General features: G+C 55.5%; 1 protein-coding gene across 1 annotated transcript in view; it reads right to left on the bottom strand.

Annotated features, from left to right (window-relative positions):
- Window positions 1–202: 202 nt before the first annotated feature.
- The window catches only part of PADI1 (peptidyl arginine deiminase 1), a 38,994-nt gene continuing 19,441 nt past the window's right edge, over window positions 203–19,755 (bottom strand). Inside the window, exons 3-16 of the mRNA XM_044237269.1 lie at window positions 18,962–19,034; window positions 18,304–18,365; window positions 16,862–16,979; window positions 16,620–16,745; window positions 14,702–14,874; window positions 14,443–14,546; window positions 13,335–13,458; window positions 12,826–12,933; window positions 11,353–11,504; window positions 6,070–6,214; window positions 5,202–5,295; window positions 4,099–4,178; window positions 3,181–3,306; window positions 203–436 (exon numbers count right to left, since the gene is read on the bottom strand). Coding sequence (XP_044093204.1) covers window positions 203–436; window positions 3,181–3,306; window positions 4,099–4,178; window positions 5,202–5,295; window positions 6,070–6,214; window positions 11,353–11,504; window positions 12,826–12,933; window positions 13,335–13,458; window positions 14,443–14,546; window positions 14,702–14,874; window positions 16,620–16,745; window positions 16,862–16,979; window positions 18,304–18,365; window positions 18,962–19,034 — 1,719 coding nt within the window. The remainder of the gene's footprint in view (window positions 437–3,180; window positions 3,307–4,098; window positions 4,179–5,201; window positions 5,296–6,069; window positions 6,215–11,352; window positions 11,505–12,825; window positions 12,934–13,334; window positions 13,459–14,442; window positions 14,547–14,701; window positions 14,875–16,619; window positions 16,746–16,861; window positions 16,980–18,303; window positions 18,366–18,961; window positions 19,035–19,755) is intronic.

The following is a 19,755-nucleotide window of genomic DNA, read 5'->3' as shown; positions in this document are numbered from 1 at the left end:
CAGAGGGAGGTGTGTGTGTGTGTGGTGTCCACTGTCGTATCCCCAGATCCCCGAGCCCGCAGTGGCTAGCACGTTTGCAGGCACTCGGGAAGAAGCGCCAGGGGCTCCTCTCAGAGGCCGGAGGCCGGGTGGAGGGTCTTTGCCATCACCCTGGTGTGGCTCCCTGGCAGGTGGGCGGAGGGGATGGCGGGCGGAGGCAGACTCAGGGCACCATGTGCCACCACTTGAAGGAGAAGGGCTGCCGACGCACGTTGGTGCCGCAGTGGATCTCCCCGAGCAGCTCGTGGTAGGACAGATAGTCGTCGATGAAGATGCAGTGCAGGCCCAGCGGCTCGAGCAGGGCACGCACCTTCTCCTCCAGGCAGCAGCGGCCGTTGATGATGGGTCCGAAGGGCTTGGGGATGCCCAGGTGCTTGCCTAAGACCACCATATTGACCTGCAGAAGAGAGAAGACGAGGGAAGCCTTGCTACCAGGGGACGCCCCCCACACGGGGCCCCGTCCCCAGGTCCATCCCGTTCTCATCAGCATCTCTGGGCTGCTAGGACAGGCGCTTGCACAAAAACTAGGGTCCATGGAAAGAAGAAATGGATTCGTGGTTGGAAGAGAAAATTAATACCAAGTAGGGCTGCCAAGAACATACGTGGTGCCTTTATATGAATGGGAGTATTCCTCCAATACTTCCTCTCAAAATATTGTCAGATTCTAACAGTTTAGTTAGAGCAAGCCTTCACCATCATCGGCCAGAAACTTTTTACAAGGTCCAGGGTGTGAATGTCCTTCTGGTGTGGTATCCTTGTGCAGTGCACAGCTTGCTCAACTCTCCCTGGAAACCCTGATAAGTGTTATGGTTTTTTGAACATCCCCTGTGTGCCAGATACAGCATCACTAAACTTCACAGCCTCCCTCTGAGTCAGCGGCTGGGGAAGGTTAAGTAACATAATCCAGGCCACACAATCAGAGAACGGAAAGATGAGGGCGCCTGGGTAGCTCTGCCGGTTAAGCGTCCGCCTCTGACTCAGGTCATGATCCCAGGGTCACAGGATTGAGTCCTGCATTGGGCTCCCAGCTCCTCGGGGAGTCTGCTTCTCCCTCTGCCTCTCTCTCTGTCTCTTGTGAATAAATTTTTAAAAATCTTTTAAAAAAAGAGAACAGAGAGACTAAAATTTGATGTGGATGTAACTCACACCCAAACTCATGCTCATTATCTTCTGCCAGAGTTGGTAGCACTGTGGCTGGCTGGGGGTCTGAAGAGTCAGGGCAAGGGGCTAGGGGCCCCTGGGGGCTTCTCAGTCTCTAGGGCACTTCCGCTTCCCTGGCTGAGGGCCCTAACTCTGGGCAAGGGAAGCTTCCCTAGGACAGGGTATGGAGAGGATTCAGAGAAAACCTCGGCCCCATACTGATGGCCAGAAGAGCTGTCCTTGGTGTTCCAAGGGGACTCTTTGGGGCCCTGCTGCTGGAGGCTGGTGCTGGGTCATCTCAGCATGGGACGGACCACCCCGGACTCCGCGCTCTCACATTTTCCCTGCCATGGCCCCTTGGCCTCAAGTCTACCCTGCAGGGCCATCCCTGCAGCTGGGAACAGTATGAAGCTGGAGGGTCCATGCTATGGCCTTGGCCCTGAGCTACCCCATTGCCCACGAATGGGCCAGAATATGCCAGGTAGAAGTGGGGCAAGTAAAGGGACAAAGGGCTTGGAGAGGAGATGAGAATTCAGGAGACTGAAGGCTCCTCACTTGCTGGGTGACCTTAGGCAAGTCAACCACTCGGCTCGGAGGGCCCGTTTCCCCATCCAACACATGAGGGAGTTCAGTGAGCGTTCCCTATGGGGCTCTTCCAGTGTGGATATACTGGGATCGTTTAGCAGGGTCTGGACCAAAGTTTAGGGATTCTCACAGAGGGGTGTGTGTTGGGGTGGGGGCTCCCAAAAGAGGGCTGGCCAAGGTCATGGGCTGTATCCCAGGCTCTCCCCCAACCTTCAGCCAGAACCAGAACCTGGGTGTCCCTTAGTGTCTTCCTGACCAATATGGTGGCCACACGCAGCCACAAGCAGCTGTTGGAAATTAAGTAAAAGTATAAATTTCATTCCTCAGCCACACTAGCCACATTTTAAGTGCTCAGTGGCTTGGTGGCTCTGTGTTGTATAGACACAGAACATTTCCTTTCCATTACCTGAGAAAGTTCTAACACACAACACTGCCTTAGTTCTCAACCAAGGTGATTTTGCCCCCAGGACATTCCGGTTGTCACAGCAAGGGGAGTGCTACTTACTGGCATCTTATGGGCAGGGGACAGGGATGCTGCAGAATTCGGGCCCAAACATCAGGAGAGCCAAGGTCATGAAGCCCTGCCTTAGAGGTCTCTGGCAGGACCTCAAGGTGAGGATGTAGGAGTGAGAACACATCCTGGCAAGGAAGCCCCGCCCCACACCCGTGCCTCCAGGCAGGCCCTCAGGATTCACTCCCACCCCTTGTCTTGTCCAGTGACAGGAGCGAAAGGCCCCGGGCTGAAGAAGGAGGGTCTCCTGTCCTGGGGAGCCCAAGCCGCCAACACCCTGACATCCTTTCCCAAGGTGTTAATGGGTTAGCCATTGCTGTGCTGATAGCATCACTGGGCCCCTCCCAGAGGCCACCCCGGTGAGATCACACCTGGGCATCTGCTTGTCAGCTGCTGACTTAATGACAGCGGGGAGGCAGCCACCTTGGGCCGGCCTGCTCGCCTGGGGAGTTGCACTGTGGAGCAGCCTGTTGGGGGCCACGGTGCAGGGCAGAGTCAGCAGCCGAGGCCCAGGAAAGGACGCCTGAAACACTGGAACCAGAAGATGCTTCCTTTTTCCACTTGGGAGAAAAAAAAATTCCCTTCGCTCAGGACTGGCCCGTGCACGGAAAGAGGTTTAGCAGCACCCTGGCCCACATCCACGAGATGCCCACAGCTCCCCCATCCTTGTAGCAATGAGAAAATGACCTTGAGGGGCAAATTCGCCCTGGTTGACAACCATCGATGGAGATGCTTTGCACGAAAAGCAAACATACGCCGGAGAGGTCCACAAGCCGCCCACCCGCCCCCGTCTCTGCCCAGCGGCCCTCAGATGACAGGAAGTGCTTCTCCTCCGGAACCCCAAATGACACCCCTCTGGACCCTGCCGGGCCCCAGGGAAAGGAAATGACCTTCTGCGCTCTCACCATGTCAGGGAAGAAGGCTTCTGCATAGGAGCCCTTCAGGGAGAAGAGTTGGGGGATGTCGATGATGTCCCGCTCGGTCAGGCCCAGCTCCCGCTTCAGCACCTCCCGGTTCCAGTCGATGCATTTCTGGGGGCAGGGGGAGAGGCAGCGGGCACCCAGGGAGCCGGGGAGGCTCTAACACTTGCTGAATGCCAACTGCGTGTCAGGCCCAGCGCACAGCGCTGGGCACCCCTGCACTCCTCCAATCCTCCCAACAGTGTGGGCCCCTGCCACTCCCAGATAGAGAAACTGAGGCTCCAGGGACCTGCCCAAGGGCACAGAGCTAGGACGCAGTGGAGCTGGGATTTGGATCCAGGCAGTTTTGGTTCTGAAAGTGCCTGCCGCTACACCACACTGCCCCAGCCGCAGCGTGAGCCGTACCCCTGTGCATCTCAGCAGTGAGGGAGAGAGTGCCAGGCTCCACTCAGGAGAAGGGAAGGGCCTCCTCCATTTACGGAGCACAGCTGCCATGAGGTCCTGCACCTTGCACTTGGCTGGCATTAGCCCCGCCCCTCCCAGAGACCTCCTCCCGCCCTCACCCACTGTCCCCTTGACTCCCACCTGCCCCACCCCTCACCCCCACGGGGCCCCATTTCTCCACATCTCTCTCCTCTCACTCCGCTCCCCGGAACGTGGAATCTCACTTCCTCAGAGCAGAGCTAGATCTCCCTCATCAGACTGGAAGCTCCCTGAGGGACTGCTATGTCTCCTCCATCAGACCCTGGGTTTCCCACTGCAGAGGTCCTACCTTACCCACAGGTTTGGCAGCCCTCCCCCCCCAGGACAGTCAGAGGCTCTGGGGCTGAGCCCCTAATCCCCAACACAGCAATTCCTGGGGTTGCTTCTCCTGGGAATGGGGGGACCCCCAAGAACCCTCACCTGTACATAGAGACTGTCGCTCCTGAGTCGACGGTCGGCCAGCATCTCATTAATGCTTCTATTCACCTGGTGACTTAACCCTGAGAGAAAGAAGGCAGGATGGGGGTTCAGGTCAGACTGCCCAGGGCTATCTCGGGCCTGGGGCTGTAGAATCCAGGCCAGGATTTTTCTCCTACCTCAGGGCCAGGGGCTGAAGCTAGGACAGAGAATGTCAGACCCAGGAGACCCTACAGGGCCCAGGCTCTGGCTGCAAGTGCGTCCTGGGGATGGAGCACAGCCTCCTGGGGAAGAGACTTCTGGCTCAGTGCTGTGTCATTAAGGTGCAGCTACCATTACTGAACACCCATCATGCTCTGGCACCCTCCTAAATTTACGATTAATCTTTAAAACAATGCTAGAGGGGTTAATTATCACCCCCAACTCAGAGCACAGGAAACTGAGGCACTGAGCGGTTTGGAACATAAGTTTGATCTCCCAGCCCAGGATTTGAACCCAGGTCCTGAAGCTCTGCCACACCCCTTTCAGTGCTCCATTTCTCAGGTGGGAACACTGAGAAATGTGTCGGTGGGAAGGGGGAGGTGCTCAAGGGGGCCCAGCCAGATCCTTGGACAGTCTGTCAACTCCCAGAGGCAGGTCTGCAGAGTGGCCCTGACCATGCACCTGGCTTCTCCCCCAATCCCCCACTCTTGAGCGAGCCCCAAGCCCTGCCTCATCCTGGGGACAGCCCTCAGCCAGGCACTCCTCCCTGAGCCTCCCAGGAAAGGGATAAGGGGAAGGATGCAAATCAGCAGGGTGCACATTGTTTCCGGTGGCTTTCCTCTCCTGGGGTGTGGCCAGGAGCTACCCACTCTTACTGTGGAGGTCACCCCCTGTGTGTGCCTGGGACAGTCCACTGGCCTCTTGGCTTCCCTGCCTTGGCCCAATAAAGGGAGGACTAACAGCCCTGCTCCCAGGGGAGGGTGTCAGAAGAATTAGTGATGTTCAGCTCTAAGCGGAGGGATCGGAGCAAGGCAAAGGCATAGCCACAAAAGGCATCCCCGGTGCCCAGGGCTGGCAGTGAGAGGGCAGGATCCCCGCAGGGGGACTGGGTCATTGGCACTCACCATCAAACTGGGCGGCCTCCCCGTACCCCTCCTCTTTCTTCTCTTGGAACAGTCTGAGGCAAGCGCTAGGGCTCGCCAGGAGCAGCCGGAAACCCTAGCACAGAGGGAGGAAGAATGTCTCAGTGGATGGGGTCCCCCTAGGTGCAGGAGACCCCAAACTCGCCAGACCATGCAGGGGTGCCACCTACCAGCCACAAAAAACTCTCAGCAAGTCCCCTAATCCTCTAAGCTTGTTCGCACCCCCAAGCCTTTGTCCAAGACATTCTCTGCCTGGATGCCCTAGTCGATCAGGGAACTCAGCCACTGGCCACTGGTCAGCCTCCCCTCCCAGGCTGCTCACTCTCTGAGCAAGGGGCCCTCTCTGCAAGGCGGTGGAGCTGAGCGGTTAAGAGGCTGGTCCCGAGTCCCCTGTCTGGGTTTGAATCTTACCCTACCAGTAATTGCCCTTCTGAACCTCAGTTTTCCCATCCATAAAATGGGGACAATGATAATACTACCCACCTTACGGAATTGCTGGAAGATTAGATGACTTAAAACACACGCACATCATAGGTGCTCACTAAACGTTACCAGTTATCATTATCAGTGTCATCCCTGGGTCTAGGCTGAGAGGTCTGGATCAGAGCAAATACCCAACAAGTGCGAGAATGAGTGTATGAGCGGTGGAGCCAACCAGCACCCTCCTGATCTGAGCTTGACCTTCTCCAGGAAGCCCCCCGGATGAACACCATCTTGTTCCCAAGGTGCCCTGATTCTGAGCTCCCTAAGGACATAGGCAGTGAGCTGGTTCCAGGCAGCTTTGCCCTATCCTTTCCCATCAGGTTGGGGAGGGGGAGGGGTGGCTCAGGCAGGAGGAGAGGGGACCTACCTTTCGGTCAGAGGTGGGCACAAAGCTCAGGAACTCATCCACGTGGCCCACGGAGAGCCAATCAGAGTAGAGCTCCACGGGTGCCTGCACCTGCTGGGCCTGCAGGAAGTCCCGGACCACCTTGGCCATCCGCCTCCCACCGGACCTGGCCCAGGAGGGAAAGAGTGGGGTCATTTCATGCCTACCATCCGCCGGCTCCCTGCAGGCACTCCCTGAGCCTCCCACCTCTGTCCAGGCCTCATGATGTCTCCTTTCGTCCCCACTTCCTGGCTCCGGCTCCCAGGGGCTCCGCAGAACTCCCTGTCCATCCTGACCATTATCCCAGAGACTCTAGCCCTCCCATACACAAAGCATCCTCCCCAAGGCCAGGAAGGCCCTGCCAGCCCCTCCCACTAAAAAGAGTCAAACAGGGCGCCTGGGTGGCTCAGTGGGTTGAGCCGCTGCCTTCGGCTCGGGTCATGATCTCAGGGTCCTGGGATCGAGGCCCGCATCGGGCTCTCTGCTCAGCGGGGAGCCTGCTTCCTCCTCTCTCTCTCTCTCTGCCTGCCTCTCTGCCTACTTGTGATCTCTGTCTGTCAAAAAAAAAAAAAAAAATCTTAAAAAGAGTCAAACAAGAGAGCTCCACCTGCCAAAGGGAACTAAAGACCCTGACCTCACATCCCACGACTCGGAGAGGCTGACTCTTTACCTAAGGTGCCCAGCCTCAGGTTCCAAAGATGACCAGGAGCTGGCCAGCCCCTCCCCCCGGCCCAGTGTTTCTCGAAGCGTGAGGTCTGGACCACCTGGAAGTCAGACTCTGGTGGGGGCAGCTGCTTGTTTCAACAGAGAGTTCCTGGGCCCTGACCTCCTCCATATCTCAGAGTCTTAAAGAAGGTGGCACATCCAAGGATGTGGGGTCTGCATTCCAACAAGCCCCTCGGCTGATTCACGCACCAGAGAACCACTGCCCTGGTCACCTTGTGCTCAACACGGACTGTCTAGCAGTTCCTGAAATGAGCTCTGGGCAGTTTCACACCACCCTTTAGTAGCAGAGGGAGGGGCTGAGGTGGCCCAAACCAGGGAGCAGGTCTTGGGAGCTGGAGTCCCAGGGCTGTGGGAGGAGACATTACCAAAAGCTGCCTGGGCCTGGGGGGATTTCCATACTGCCTCCAGCATGGCCATGTCCCCATTTCACAGATGGGGAAGCTGAGACCTAGCAAGGTCAAGGGAGGACTTGGCCAAAGTCAGAGCCACGTCTGATATACTCCGGGCTCTCTCCACCTTTCCCTAGCACAGGTAACCATGTGCAAACACACACATATAGAGAGACATTTTTAAATATGTTATATGTTTTAATATGTTAATATTTTTTAATATGGCTTTGCTTGCCTGGCTTAAGGACCTATCATGGACAAGCTCCCCAGCCTACATTGAATCTGGTGCTTCTCCCTTAAGCCGAACACAATCCAGCCCTCCCCTCTCCTCTTCTGCCACCATCTGGCCCGCACACCTCCCTCATCTAAATAATTCTAGTGGCAGCGGCTCCTGGGCCACTCACTGGGTTAAACCTCTGCCTTCAGCTCAGGTCATGATCCAGGAGTCCTGGGATGGGACTCCCCCTGCTCAGTGGGAGGTCTGCCTCTCACTTTGCCCCTTCCCCTACTCTCTCTCTCAAATAAATAAAATCTTAAAAAAGAAAGAGAGAGAGAGAGAGGAAGTGAGGGAGGGCAGAAAGAAGAAAGGAAGAAAGAGAGAAAGAATTCTAGTGGCTTGCTTCTTTCCCTGGTCTCTCTGCTTTCACCCTTGCTCCCCTGCAGTCTAACCAGATGAAGGATCCCTCCATCCTCCAGACAAAATCCTCCCACCACCCCTGTCTCCCTCGTTGTACATGCAAAGTCCTCACGATGACCCGCACAGCCCCTACCAATCCCGACAACTTCCCGCCTTCCACTCTCCTCTTCATCTGCTCAGTTCTGGCCACGCTGGCCTACTGCTGCCCCTTGAACATACCAGGTACAGGGACAGTCCTGTCTCAGGACCTTTGCACATGCCGTTCTCTGTACCAGGAATTACTGCCCACCTCCCCTCTCCCCATGGCTCCCTTCCATCTTCGGATTTAACTCAAATGTCATCTTCTTTCTCTGTGAGGACTTTGAAAATTACAACAGTCCCTCAATCCCCTTCCAGATTTATTTTTCTTTGGCACTATTTGGTGTACTTTCTATCTCATGTATTGCCTGGCATCCCACCAGAACTTAAGCTCCAGAAGGGCTGGGATTTTGTCCACATTCACTTCTGGGGTTCTAGCACCTCTTATGTACTAGATGCTCAAAAACTAAAAACTGTTTGTAAATGATATGCTTTTGAACAACTGTGTGATAGTCCATGGTCTCTATCATTCAAATATGTCATAGACTCGACAAGCAGTGACAAATGACAACACTGATTTGATCTGGGGGATAAGATTGTGGAAAATATTTTTCTTGTATTTCTGTTATTTTAAGATAGTGCTGCTGATTTAAAAGACTTCCTAAACAGAGTGAGATAATGGAGAAGAGCGAGACTCTGGAACCTGCTCCTGAGCAGAAAGTGGAGGAATGAGGAACGCGAGGTTGCGGCAAGGGCCCCGTCTTCCCAAGCCAGCCTGGGGAGCGTCAGACCTGCTCTGCACGTCACATCAAAGCCACCACCAGGGGGCAGAATTGCTCAAAGATGATTTTAAATACGCAGTGCAGGGGTGGAGAAACCAGAGAATGGACAGGACACTTACTGAGTGTGTGCCTGCTTGAGGCTCCTAGTACTAAGTATCTTGCTTTCTTAAAAAAAAGATTTTATTTATTTATTCGACAGACAGAGATCACAAGTAGGCAGAGAGGCAGGCAGAGAGAGAGGAAGGGAAGCAGGTTCCCTGCCAAGCAGAGAGCTCGATGTGGGGCTCGATCCCAGGACCCCGGAACCATGACCTGAGCCAAAGGCAGAGGCTTTAACCCACTGAGCCACCCAGGTGCCCCCTAAGTATCTTGCTTACTGTCCACGATTCCCCTATGCTGTACGTACAAATAACGTGCAGTCATGATCTGAACTCTGCCCGGCTATGCTCTCTGACCTCATCCCTGATAGAGCCCCTCCTTACTCACTCAGCTCCAGCTCATGGGTCTCCTTGCTGCTCCTCTAATGTCTCTGACACACTCCTGCCTCAGGGCCTTTGCACTGACCATTTCCACTTCCTCACAGCCCCTCCCAAATACCCACATCTTTCCTCCAGGGCTTTGTTTAAATGTCAAGTTTCTCTGCAGGGTGCACTTTACCTAACATTCTCCCTGCTAGAATGAATGTAGGTTGTCTGTTTGTTCACTACTGAGGTCCAAAAGAAGGAAAGACCAGAACACAGGACAGCAGCCTGAGTGTTGAATTTTAGTCTGGGGCCCAAGGAGGAGATCTGGATTCTGTCCATATTGCTAATTTACTGTGTGATCCTAAGTAGTAGGTGTCTCTCTCTGAGTTTCAGGGACCCCTTCTGTTTACCAAGGAGTTTGTTTCTGGTTATCTACACAATAGTCAGTGGACTGGGTCTCAGCTGCACTGGGGATCCTCACCTCCCTAACCCCAGTCCTTGCTCTGAGCCTGGGAGCTTCCAAAACATTTCTTTTATTCAGGGCCACAGACTTGGCAAATGGGAAGTTTCAATAAATATTTATGGAATCAACAAATGAATGCATGAATGAGTGCATTCCGTTCCCCTTTCTGAGTCTCAGCTTCGTCAAATGAAATGGGGATAATAATCATCATAACCTCATAGGGCTGTTCTAAGAATTAAATGAGGTAATGGGTAAACCATTATGTTCGTGGCACATAGTAGTTGATTAATAACTTTTGTCCAATGAGTTCCAACCTGCTTCATAGCAGACCCACTGCCGGGGACCCAGCTAAACAATACCGAAGCATCCAGAAGACAGTTAACACGAATTCTTTATCCCCACTAGTGCGGATGATATAGCTAGCACAGAGATTTTTAATAGACCCATTTCACAGACAGGGAACTAAGGCATGGAGTAGAAAATAATTTGTTCCTTTTCTAATGTATCTGTTGCACACTGATAAATCCCTAGTATCAGCCGTGCCTGGCACACAGTAGGCATGAAATAAATAGCTTCAAATGAGTTAACTGAGCACCTACTATGCGTCAGGGACTATAGTAAGTGCTGCTTAGGTGGTTTACCCCAAAACGTGTGACTATTATATGGCAGAAGTAGGTAGGACTTGAACCCAAGCCCATCTGTGCCCCAAAGCCTGTGCTCCTTCCTCCTGGCTCCCTCCCTGAAGCCCAGGACTACCTGGAGGCTTCATGGTCCTTCCGCCTCCAGGGCTGTGGGCGGGATCCGGTCCCAGAGTAGTGTCTGAGCGTGAGTCACCAGCAAGGTGAGCACTCCTCCCTCTAGCCAACCTCAGCCCCGGGCACCCAGCTTGGGCACCCGGCTACGTGCTTGGGGTTAGTGCCAGGAAACCTTACCTCACCAGATCCATAGCCCTGAGACTGCCAGGGTCACCACCTGAGTCTGGGTGACCTTCCTGTGACTGCCTGGCTGCTCTGGGTGTCAGTCAGGCCGTGGGGTTTTCACCGGGTTTCCAGGCCACCCACACACACAAAGGAGAAGGTGGCCTCTGGCGCCCGTGGTGGGCTTAATGTCCAGGCCGGAAGCCAAGGACCCCACCAGAATCCCGGGACAGCGCACTCCACTCTTCGGCCAGCAGAATTTAGCAGACGCTGTCACCTGTCTCAGCACTAACCCCTATAAACCTTATTTATCACCTGATGACAGCTGTCCAGGGTGGGACCCACCAGGTCACCTCTGCCACGCTCGTGTCCTGGCCAGCCACTCATTCATCGGCAACCACCTTCGTGACCCCTGGGCCCTTTAAGCTGTTGCTAGAACAATAGCCATTTTGACCTTCTGGGAGAGGGCACCAGGTCCATCTCCCGCCTCTGGGCCAGATGGCGCATCACCTCTCCAACAACTTCCGTGTTTCAAAAGAAGCTGGAAATCTGGCAGCTCCCCCTATATACGAGTTGGTGACTAATGAAGCTCATGAAATACTCGGCAGGCCCCAAGACCGTGGGTCGCTAGCTCGTGAGTTTTCTCCAATGAGAAATGAGCTTTTAAATCGAAGATTCTAGGATTCCGAGTCTTTGACTCCAGGACCACACGCAGGAATAAAGACCACTTCTCAGTTTGGGGTGAGGGAGCTGGAGTGTGCGTGCTGTGGGGGTCCCCATGCCCTCCCGCCTCCCGCCCAGCCTCTCACTTGGGGAAGCTGCTGCCGATGAGGATCCGGCCCAGGGGATATTCCTTGCCACCCACTGTCACGGGGGGGCTGACGTCCAGGTTGCCGAAGGAGTCAAGGCTGGAGGCGCCAGCAAACAGGATCTCCCGGGTTACATATCCGAAGTCAGGACCCTAGGGGAGGACCAGCAAGTCCCCCCACCCCAGAAGGAGGGGTCAGTTAGGACAGGAAGTGACAACTCTTGGGTGGGGGGGGTGGAGGTATGCGATTAAAGTCCAAGTCTGCAGCAGGACAATAATGAGAAAAATCCCCAAATGCTGGGAAATCAGGCAATACCCTTCTGAAGAATCCTTAGGTCAAAGAAGAAATCCAAGTGGAAACTAGACAATATTTTGAAGTGTAAGGTAATAAGCATGCAGCCCACCAGAACTTGGGCGTTCATGAGGCTGCAGCTAGGAGCAGCTGTAGCTCCAAACACACATATCAGGAAGAGAGAGGGTTGGAAAATCCTGTTTCCATTTCCAGCTAGGAAAAGAACAGCAAATTAGATGCAGAGCAAGTGGAAGGGAGGCCAGAGTAAAGACGGGGGGCAGAGATGAGCAGGGAGCGCCCCGGCAGGGTCAGGCCCGGGCTTGGGGGCAGGCCCTTGGTTGATGCGGAACTCACCCTGTGGGGCTTACTGTTGCCTGTACTGTTGCCCCGGCCCCTCCAGGCTGTGGTAAACACCCTGCTCCACGTGACCAGGAGCTCCTGGACTTCTCCCTCCCAGCCCCCACCTGGACAGAGGGACAGTCCCTGCATGGGGGTGTGGGAGCCGGGAAACAGGCAGAGATGGTGAGCTGTAGGGCTCAGGCCCACCTCCAAAGGCAGTTCAGCCTAGTGGTAGGGCTGTAGAGGCAGTCGCTCTGGTTTGGCCTCTTGGTACCACTAGCTGCATGGCCTAGGGTAAGTTACTTAACCTCGCTGAGCCTCTGGAAAGAGGGACTGAACACAGAACTGTGGATTTGAGGAGTGACCCTGTGACCAGAGGGCCGGGTGCCTGGAATGCAGTGCACAGTTGCTGGGGCTGTTCTCGTCCCCATCCTGGGCACGAGAGGCAGCGTGGGGCCTGGCCTGCAGCAGGGGTTCAGAAAACATTTGTTACCTCAAAAGAGGTCCCACCTCGTAAAAGCAAGAGTCATGAGAGCTCGCTAATGGTGCGTTCTCCCACAAGGCAGTTTGGTCTCCCCAGGGCTGGCCCCACTGTTGACTCCCATTCACATAGGGGAGAAGGGCTCCCCAGGAGGACTTGACTGGCCTGCCCTTCCCAGAATGGGGGTTAATTTGCATGCTATTTGCATGTCATTTGCATGTTCTGGTCCAATCTCCCCCCCCACTGACTCCCCATTTCTCCATTTGTGTCCTTTAGCTCCCCCTAAAGGACAAGGACCAGAACCAGCAAAGTCCTATAGGAGGAGCCCCCCAAGGACCTCCACTTGGCCCTTTGCCACATACCAGGATCCGCTTATAGGGGAAATGCTTCAGACCTCTGTTTCGGGGAGAGTCGAAGACCACTGGGAAGGACTTGTGAGGGGCCTCGGTGTAGCCAAACTCCATCTCGTCCTAGGAGGGGAGAAGAAGAGATCTTGGTGGTGTCCCCAGGTGTGATTTTCTGAACGGGGTGATCCCCTCATACCTGGGCCAAGGCGGGGCCTCAGATGCTTCCTAAGACCTGGAGGTGCCTGGATCAGAGGTACAGGTGAGGCCTCTGGGAGGCCACTGGGAGAGGACTCTGTCTGGGACCCAAGCACGTGGGGGAAACAGAAGAGACTGGGGTGATGGGGCAGCGGAAATGTGTTCCCCTAAGTTGCCGGCGCCTCGCTCCCCATCCCGACCGAGTCCTGGCTTTTCTTGGGATACCAAAACTGCTTAGGAACCTGTGCGGGCCCCATTTCCCAAAGTCAGGGTAAAGGACGGGGACCCAGGCGTCCCAGGCCACCCCTCCCCCCGGCTCCTGCGCCCACCTGGATCCAGCGGTCATTTCGATTTTCAATCTGAGGGCAGATGATCAGCTTGCAGTTGGTTTTCAACGCTAGGTCCGACATGTCTTCCAGAAATTTCTTATTTGGGCCATGAGAGTCTACCACACTGCAAAACATAGGGAGAGAGGAACGTAATAGTGACCTCTGACTGGGGCCTTGGTGCCATCTGTGCTGGGCCCCATGTGGCCCCTGGGTTGAGGGGTTCAAACACATCCCTGCCCTAGAGAAGACAGAGACAGATAATGTCCCCAGGTCATAGGAGACATTATCTGTCCCTGCAAGGTCAGGAGCAAGCCCAGGTGTATGGAGCCCAAAGGCAGGGCACCTAGGCTAGCAGGGGCAGCTGTGGAGAAGGAGGCCTGGAGACTGGGGGAAGGTGGCAGTGAGGGGCAGGCAGCCCCATCCGCTCCCGCTCCTCCGGCCCACACAAAGGCGTCAGGGTGGGCTTAGTGAGCAAACAGAAAGAAAGAATTCCCTTCCGAACAAGTGCAGAGCAAACCTATTTCTCCACACCTTCCCGGCCTTTTGACTTAGGTTCCAAGTCCGTGGCGGGTCTATCCGCTGCTCTGATCTCTGACACACGGGCCTGGAGTGGCCTTGCCAATCAAGGCTCCCCTGTCCATCACGGCGCCTGCCAAGGATTCTGGGAGACGGCAGAAGGACTAGGGTCCCAGGCTGGGCTGGGGCTCACAGCTGGTGCAAGAGGCTGGCTGGGCTCCCGTGTTCTGGGCAGGCCTAGCAGCATGTCCACGCCAGAGCGAGGCTAGGTGTCCTGCGACCACCAGCTGCCTAAACAGAGCCTAGCCTTGCTGCCCAGACAGGATCCAAGCTGTCCCACCAGCAGGACACGGGAGAGGCAGGGACACCGACGCTGGCGCCAGTGACCTTAGCTGGGGCCTTCGCTGCTCAGAACAAGATGGGGCTGACCGACCCAAGCCAGCCTGGTGCTCTCCCCTGCCTAGCCTGCACCCATGGGTGACCTTGAGGCATCTGTCCACTGAGTGAGGGCCCAACGCTGGACCCAGCATTCCATTCCTATCTCTATCAGTCCAGAGATGGTGGGGTTCCTGCAGGAGGAGTGAGGCCTCACCTGCACGCATACAGCTCCAGGGGGGGCTGGGTGTTGGGGGTCATGATCCAGGGGGCCATGCGGAAGGCCACGGTGTCTGTGAAGAGGGGCACCTCAGGCAGGGTCTGGGGGGGGGGGAAATGAGGACTACATGGGTCCTGCAGGAAGCCCCATCAGGCCCCAAGACTGCTACAGCCCCCCAGCCTGCCCAGCCCCGGAGATTCCCAACGGGTTCCCCCACACCCTCGGCCGCCATGCCAGCCCCCAACACTGTACATACCCCTGTGTCCACCAGGCTGACACTAAGGGAGACCAGCCCCAAGAAATCAGCGTCAGGGAAGGTGAGTCCCTCCACAAAGAAGCTGATTTTCCGCTCTCCCTGCTGCCGCTCAACTTCGTAGGACAGGCGCTGAGGTCCCAGCACCTGCTTGTAGTGCTCGAGGGAATGCCCGCCTAGGGGAAACCAGAGGCAGGGGCCAGTGCTGGGACGAAGGACGGGAGGGAAGAAACCAGAGGCCAGGGATCCAGGGCAGAGCCACCTCGTGTTAGATCTCCTGGGACTCCCCTCGAGCCTTGCCACGTGCAAGCTGTGTGACCCTGGCTCAGTGACTCAGCCTCTCTGAGCCTCCATTCCTCATCTGTAAAAGTGGGCCAACAGTATCTCATGAGGTCAGTATAAAGCTTTAAATCAGATCAAAAGATAAAAGCTGCTGGCATAAAAGGTGAAAAATACTCAAACAGCCATCGACCGATGAATGGATAAACAAACAGTAGTGTGTCCATATAATGGAACCTTTTTCACCCATCAGAAGGAATGAGGGGCTGATGTGTGCTACAGTGGGCACGAACCCTGCAAATAGTATGCAAGCTGAAGAAGCCAGGCACAGAAGGCCACATATTGCATGATTCTATTTGCAGGGAAGTATCCGAACCAGGTAAATCCATAGGGACAGAAAGCAGATTATGGGTTGCCTAGGACTGGTGGTGGGGGAAGAGGGGAATGGGGAGTGGCCACTGATGGGTACGGGGCTTTATGTGGGGGTGAGGAAACGATCTTGCAACTAGATAGAGGCGGTGGTCACACAGCAGCAAGGACCTACTAAGTGCCAGGGAACTGTCCACTTTCAAATGGTTAATTTCCTGTTATGTGAATTTCACCTCAATTTCTTTTTTTTTTTTTAAGATTTTATTTATTTATTTGACAGAGAGAGATCACAAGTAGGCAGAGAGGCAGGCAGAGAGAGAGAGAGGAGGAAGCAGGCTCCCCGCTGAGCAGAGAGCCCGATGCGGGACCTGATCCCGGGACGCGAGATCATGACCTGAGCCGAAGGCAGCGGCTCAACCCACTGAGCCACGAAAGCGCCTGGCCTGTAGTGGTTCGGCGCTGCCCCCTTCCGTCCTCGCCTGAGGCTTGTCTGGGAAAGGTCACCCTGGCATGCTCTTATTCGCAGTGGGGAAAGGTTATCTGTTCACTTATTGAGATTTTGTTTATGTTCTGGTGTCCTAGGAAGCGTTTCCAAGCAGGGTCCTCGGCCTAAACTTCGACCATGGGTGCATGAGGAGGAAAGTGCTGACCTCTGCCAGGTTCAGGTGGCCAGGACAAGTTCTGGGTCAGTCTGAACAAAAGGAGGTAAGGGGGGAAGAAACAAAGGAGCAGGAGAAGCCTCTTGCTACTTATAAAAATAAGTGAAGGCAGCTGAGGGTTAAGGATGGGTATATATTTTTTGTCAGCCACAGAGTTTGATTAATAAAAATCTCTGGCAGAACAGCCAGGTTCCAAGGGCCGGCCTGGGCCTCAGCTTTGCTAGTTCCCGCTCCCACCTCACCCAGCCTGCACAGAGCTGGGATGTTTCAAGAGCTCGCCCCGTGCTGCCTGACCAGGGAGTGGGGTGGAAAGTGGAAAGAGAAGGGGTTTGGGCAGTTGAGAGACCTGGGTCCGAATGCCTGCTCCCTGCCCCCACTTGGTTATATGACTTAGAGACCCTGGATTCCTGCCCCTGAGCCTCAGTGGCCTCCTCTATAAAATGGGACTCATTTTCGAACCCCCTTCTTAGGTAATATGCTGTGAGCTGCTGGGGGGGGCTGTTGGTCAGAGGTAGAGGGAGGTATAGAAGATGCTGCTGGGGAGGAGGGATGTGTGTAAGAGAAGAGTTTGGAAAGCAGAGCAGGGAGGAAAACAGCCCCAGCAGGCCACTCACCCCTAGCACAGAAGACCCCGACTCGTTTGGAATCCGAGAAGGGCACATTCAGGACGAGCTTGTGGTTGTCGAAGAGTCTGTCTGGGCCATCACAGCTCAGCACCATGGGGGACATGTCCTGTAGGTCTGGAGAGAATAGCGCCCTTGAGACAACTCTCCCTGCACCCTCCTCCCACCTCCCCCAGCCTGTACTGCCCCACGCCACTGCCCTGGATGTCCCCACACACCCTTCTATCACACACCGTCCAGTGATGCCAGCTGGCTGTTGGTAAGGTCAGGCCCTCTGGACGTGATACTGTCCCGGTCACAGTTCACCAACAGGACAGCGCCATAGCCCTCAGGGCCCCAGCGCCAGGTTTTCTGTGGCAAAACAAGAAGCTTTGGGGTCAGTGGGACCCAGAGAGCCTGGGTCTGGAAGGGGATCTGGAGTTGGCTAGGGCTATTTTGTTAACATGGAGACTTCGGTTTTCTGGCTTTACTTCAGGATTTAAAGAAGAATCAGATTTGGGGACTGGAGTTCCAGGTCTTTAGATCCAGAGCCACCCCACACTTGTGCAGTGAACAACCTATGCAACCATACATGGTGGCCACACCCAGCCATGGCACTGGAGGAGGAAGGGTAGTGTCACTCCCTCAGGAGGAAGGCTGTTGCAGAAACGACCTTCACCAGCCCACTGAGCTTTGGCCCTACCTAGGGGACAGAGGCTGCCTTTCTCCCAACTCTCTGGGTCCCAGCATCTACCCTCAGTCCTACAGGTCCTGCAAGGAGGTCTAAGCCAAGGTGGGAAAGATGGCTGGAGATCAGATTGCAGCTCTCCCTTATACACCTTCAATTAATCCCTACCAGACCCTACAAGTCAGGGCTCACTTGCCTCATTTCACAGAAGAGGAAAGGAAGGCTCTGGAAAATGGAAAGGAAGGCTATGGGAAGGAAGGCCTCAGTCCTCTAGCTGGGATTCAACTAGTTGGGAGACCTGGGGGACTCCACAGGGTCACTGCTAGCCTATATGACATACCTGTCCACCTTTCTTGGTAAATGCTGCCCTATGCCAGGATGCAAGACATGACTTGTATCATAGCCCCACTCACTACCTTAGCCAAGCAACCTTGTGCAGTGAACAACCTGTACAACCACCATGGCTGCCCTAACCCCCTCTTGTCCTCAAAACCTGTCCTTGGGGCCCATGCTTTCTCTCCAGGATCTCTCCCTACAAATTACACCTTCTACCCCCTCCAGGATGGTTTCCAGATACTTCTATCTGGAATCCCCATAATGTCTCAGGACCACCCCACCTTCCTCCTCACTTTTTAGGATCCAACTGAAGCTGTCCACCCAGCCTCCTCTATCAGAAGCCTTGCCTTCTCCCAGCCTTCAGTCAGTCCCTCGGCAACCTTTTATGAAGCACTTATCATGTTTCAGGTTCAAATACAGCTAAGGAAAGAAAAGATGTGTCAAGCAAAAGAACCAATTCTAATCCCTAAGTGGTACAAGATAGGCTCAGAGAGGGCTCACACAGGAGTCACGCAGCACAGTGATCGCACGGTGCAAGTTACGCCTACCTGGGCCAACCTGACAGCCTCCAGATGGGTTCCCTACATGATCGGATCCCACAGACCCTGGGATCCATCACCCCTGGTTTTGTCTGTCAACTCTGCCAGCCCAGGGTGGACAGGAGAGCGTTACCTTGTCGCCGTGGCTCCTCTTCACCTTGCCCGTGCGATGCGTGTCAACATCGAGGGAGATGTCTGTAAAGGAGTGGAGAGGGGCACCAGAGGCTCATGCATCCCGCCTCCACGCCCATGAGGTCTAGGCCGAGGCAAGCTTTGCCCATGAGACCCAGGAAGACCTGTTCTGGGGACCACACCAAGCACCCGGGAGGCCGTGTGGCCACCCCCTGCGGTTCTGGATGTTGGAGGGACCCAGTCTCCGGGACTCTTGAATTCATTGCCGGTCTATGCTTGCTGAATTGCTAGCTCTTGGTGGCCCTGCCTGTCGGTGCTGGATCCGCAGTTCTCAGGACCAGCGGCCAGGGCTCTGGCGGAAGGTGGTTCACGGCTCCCTGAATCTTAGCAAGGAATCCTGAGTTCCAGTGGTGTGACAGGTGGCCTCCGGAGGAAGGAGGCCTAGGGTGGGTCTAGCTGTGGGCATGGACAGTTTCTAGATTCTGGTGGCCCTGAGTACTGCTGAGTCTCCAACCCCGAGTGAGCTAAAGGTCTCTGAAGAAGCTCCTGGAGGTCGAGGAAGAGGGCCTGGTCCTGGGACTCAGGGGGCAACTAACACCCTCCAGAGGGCAACACGGAGGGGCGGGGGGACATCCCGGGAGCCAGGAGCCGGTACTTACCGACGCCGGTGAGATAGAGCAGGCTGTGGCCTAGGGCCCCATCCTGATGCTGCCCGAAGTAGGACACCTTCACCTGCGGGGATATTGTCAGCCCTAAGTGAGCACAGTCACCCTTCAGAGATGGCAGGGGCAGGGGGCGTGGTGGGGGACACCCTAACAGTCCCGCTTCGAGGCAGGGGAGGCCTGGGCATCCCTAGAGTCTCCCCACTGCCTACGGTCCAAGATGCCCAGGCTCCTGGCTTGGGCTCAGATCTGCCTTCCCCAGCTCGAGAGGCTGTGGATGCCTCCCGGGCTCCAGGGCTGGGCTGAGGAGCAAGGAGGGCTGAGGAGGGTGGGGCGGGTCCCGGGGGGAGCCGCTGGACCCTCAGGAATCCATGCAGATGTCAGAGAGGAAGAATGAGGGGAGGGACGGCAGATGCCATCGACATGAGCCAGCTACTCAGCCCATGTGTCTTCTATTCCTTCATCTGTAAAATGGGAGCAATGGCCACACGCTCCCGCACACCCCACTCCCCAAAAGAGCCAGTGGTCACAGAGCTTTTCCCGTGGTCCAGATCCCATGCCAAGTGCTCTACCCAGGTCATCTCAGTGAGCTCCCAAGATGGCCCCAGGAGACTGAGCCCATTCCTAATGAGGCCACTCCCAGCCCTCCCTGTAGGCTTGTAAGCAGAGGGGGGAGGATTTGAACCCATGTCAGGCCCCAGGACTCCTGCTCTCAACAGCTACACAGTCTCTGCCTTTTGGGGAGAAAGGGCCATGGCAGTGAACCAGTGGGCCACTGTGTGTGTGTGGAG

Source organism: Neovison vison, chromosome 2, assembly GCF_020171115.1.
Source record: "Neovison vison isolate M4711 chromosome 2, ASM_NN_V1, whole genome shotgun sequence".
NCBI lineage: Eukaryota > Metazoa > Chordata > Mammalia > Carnivora > Mustelidae > Neogale > Neogale vison.
Note: the sequence above shows the minus strand (reverse complement) of the source record. Positions and strands in the feature narration are given on the sequence as shown.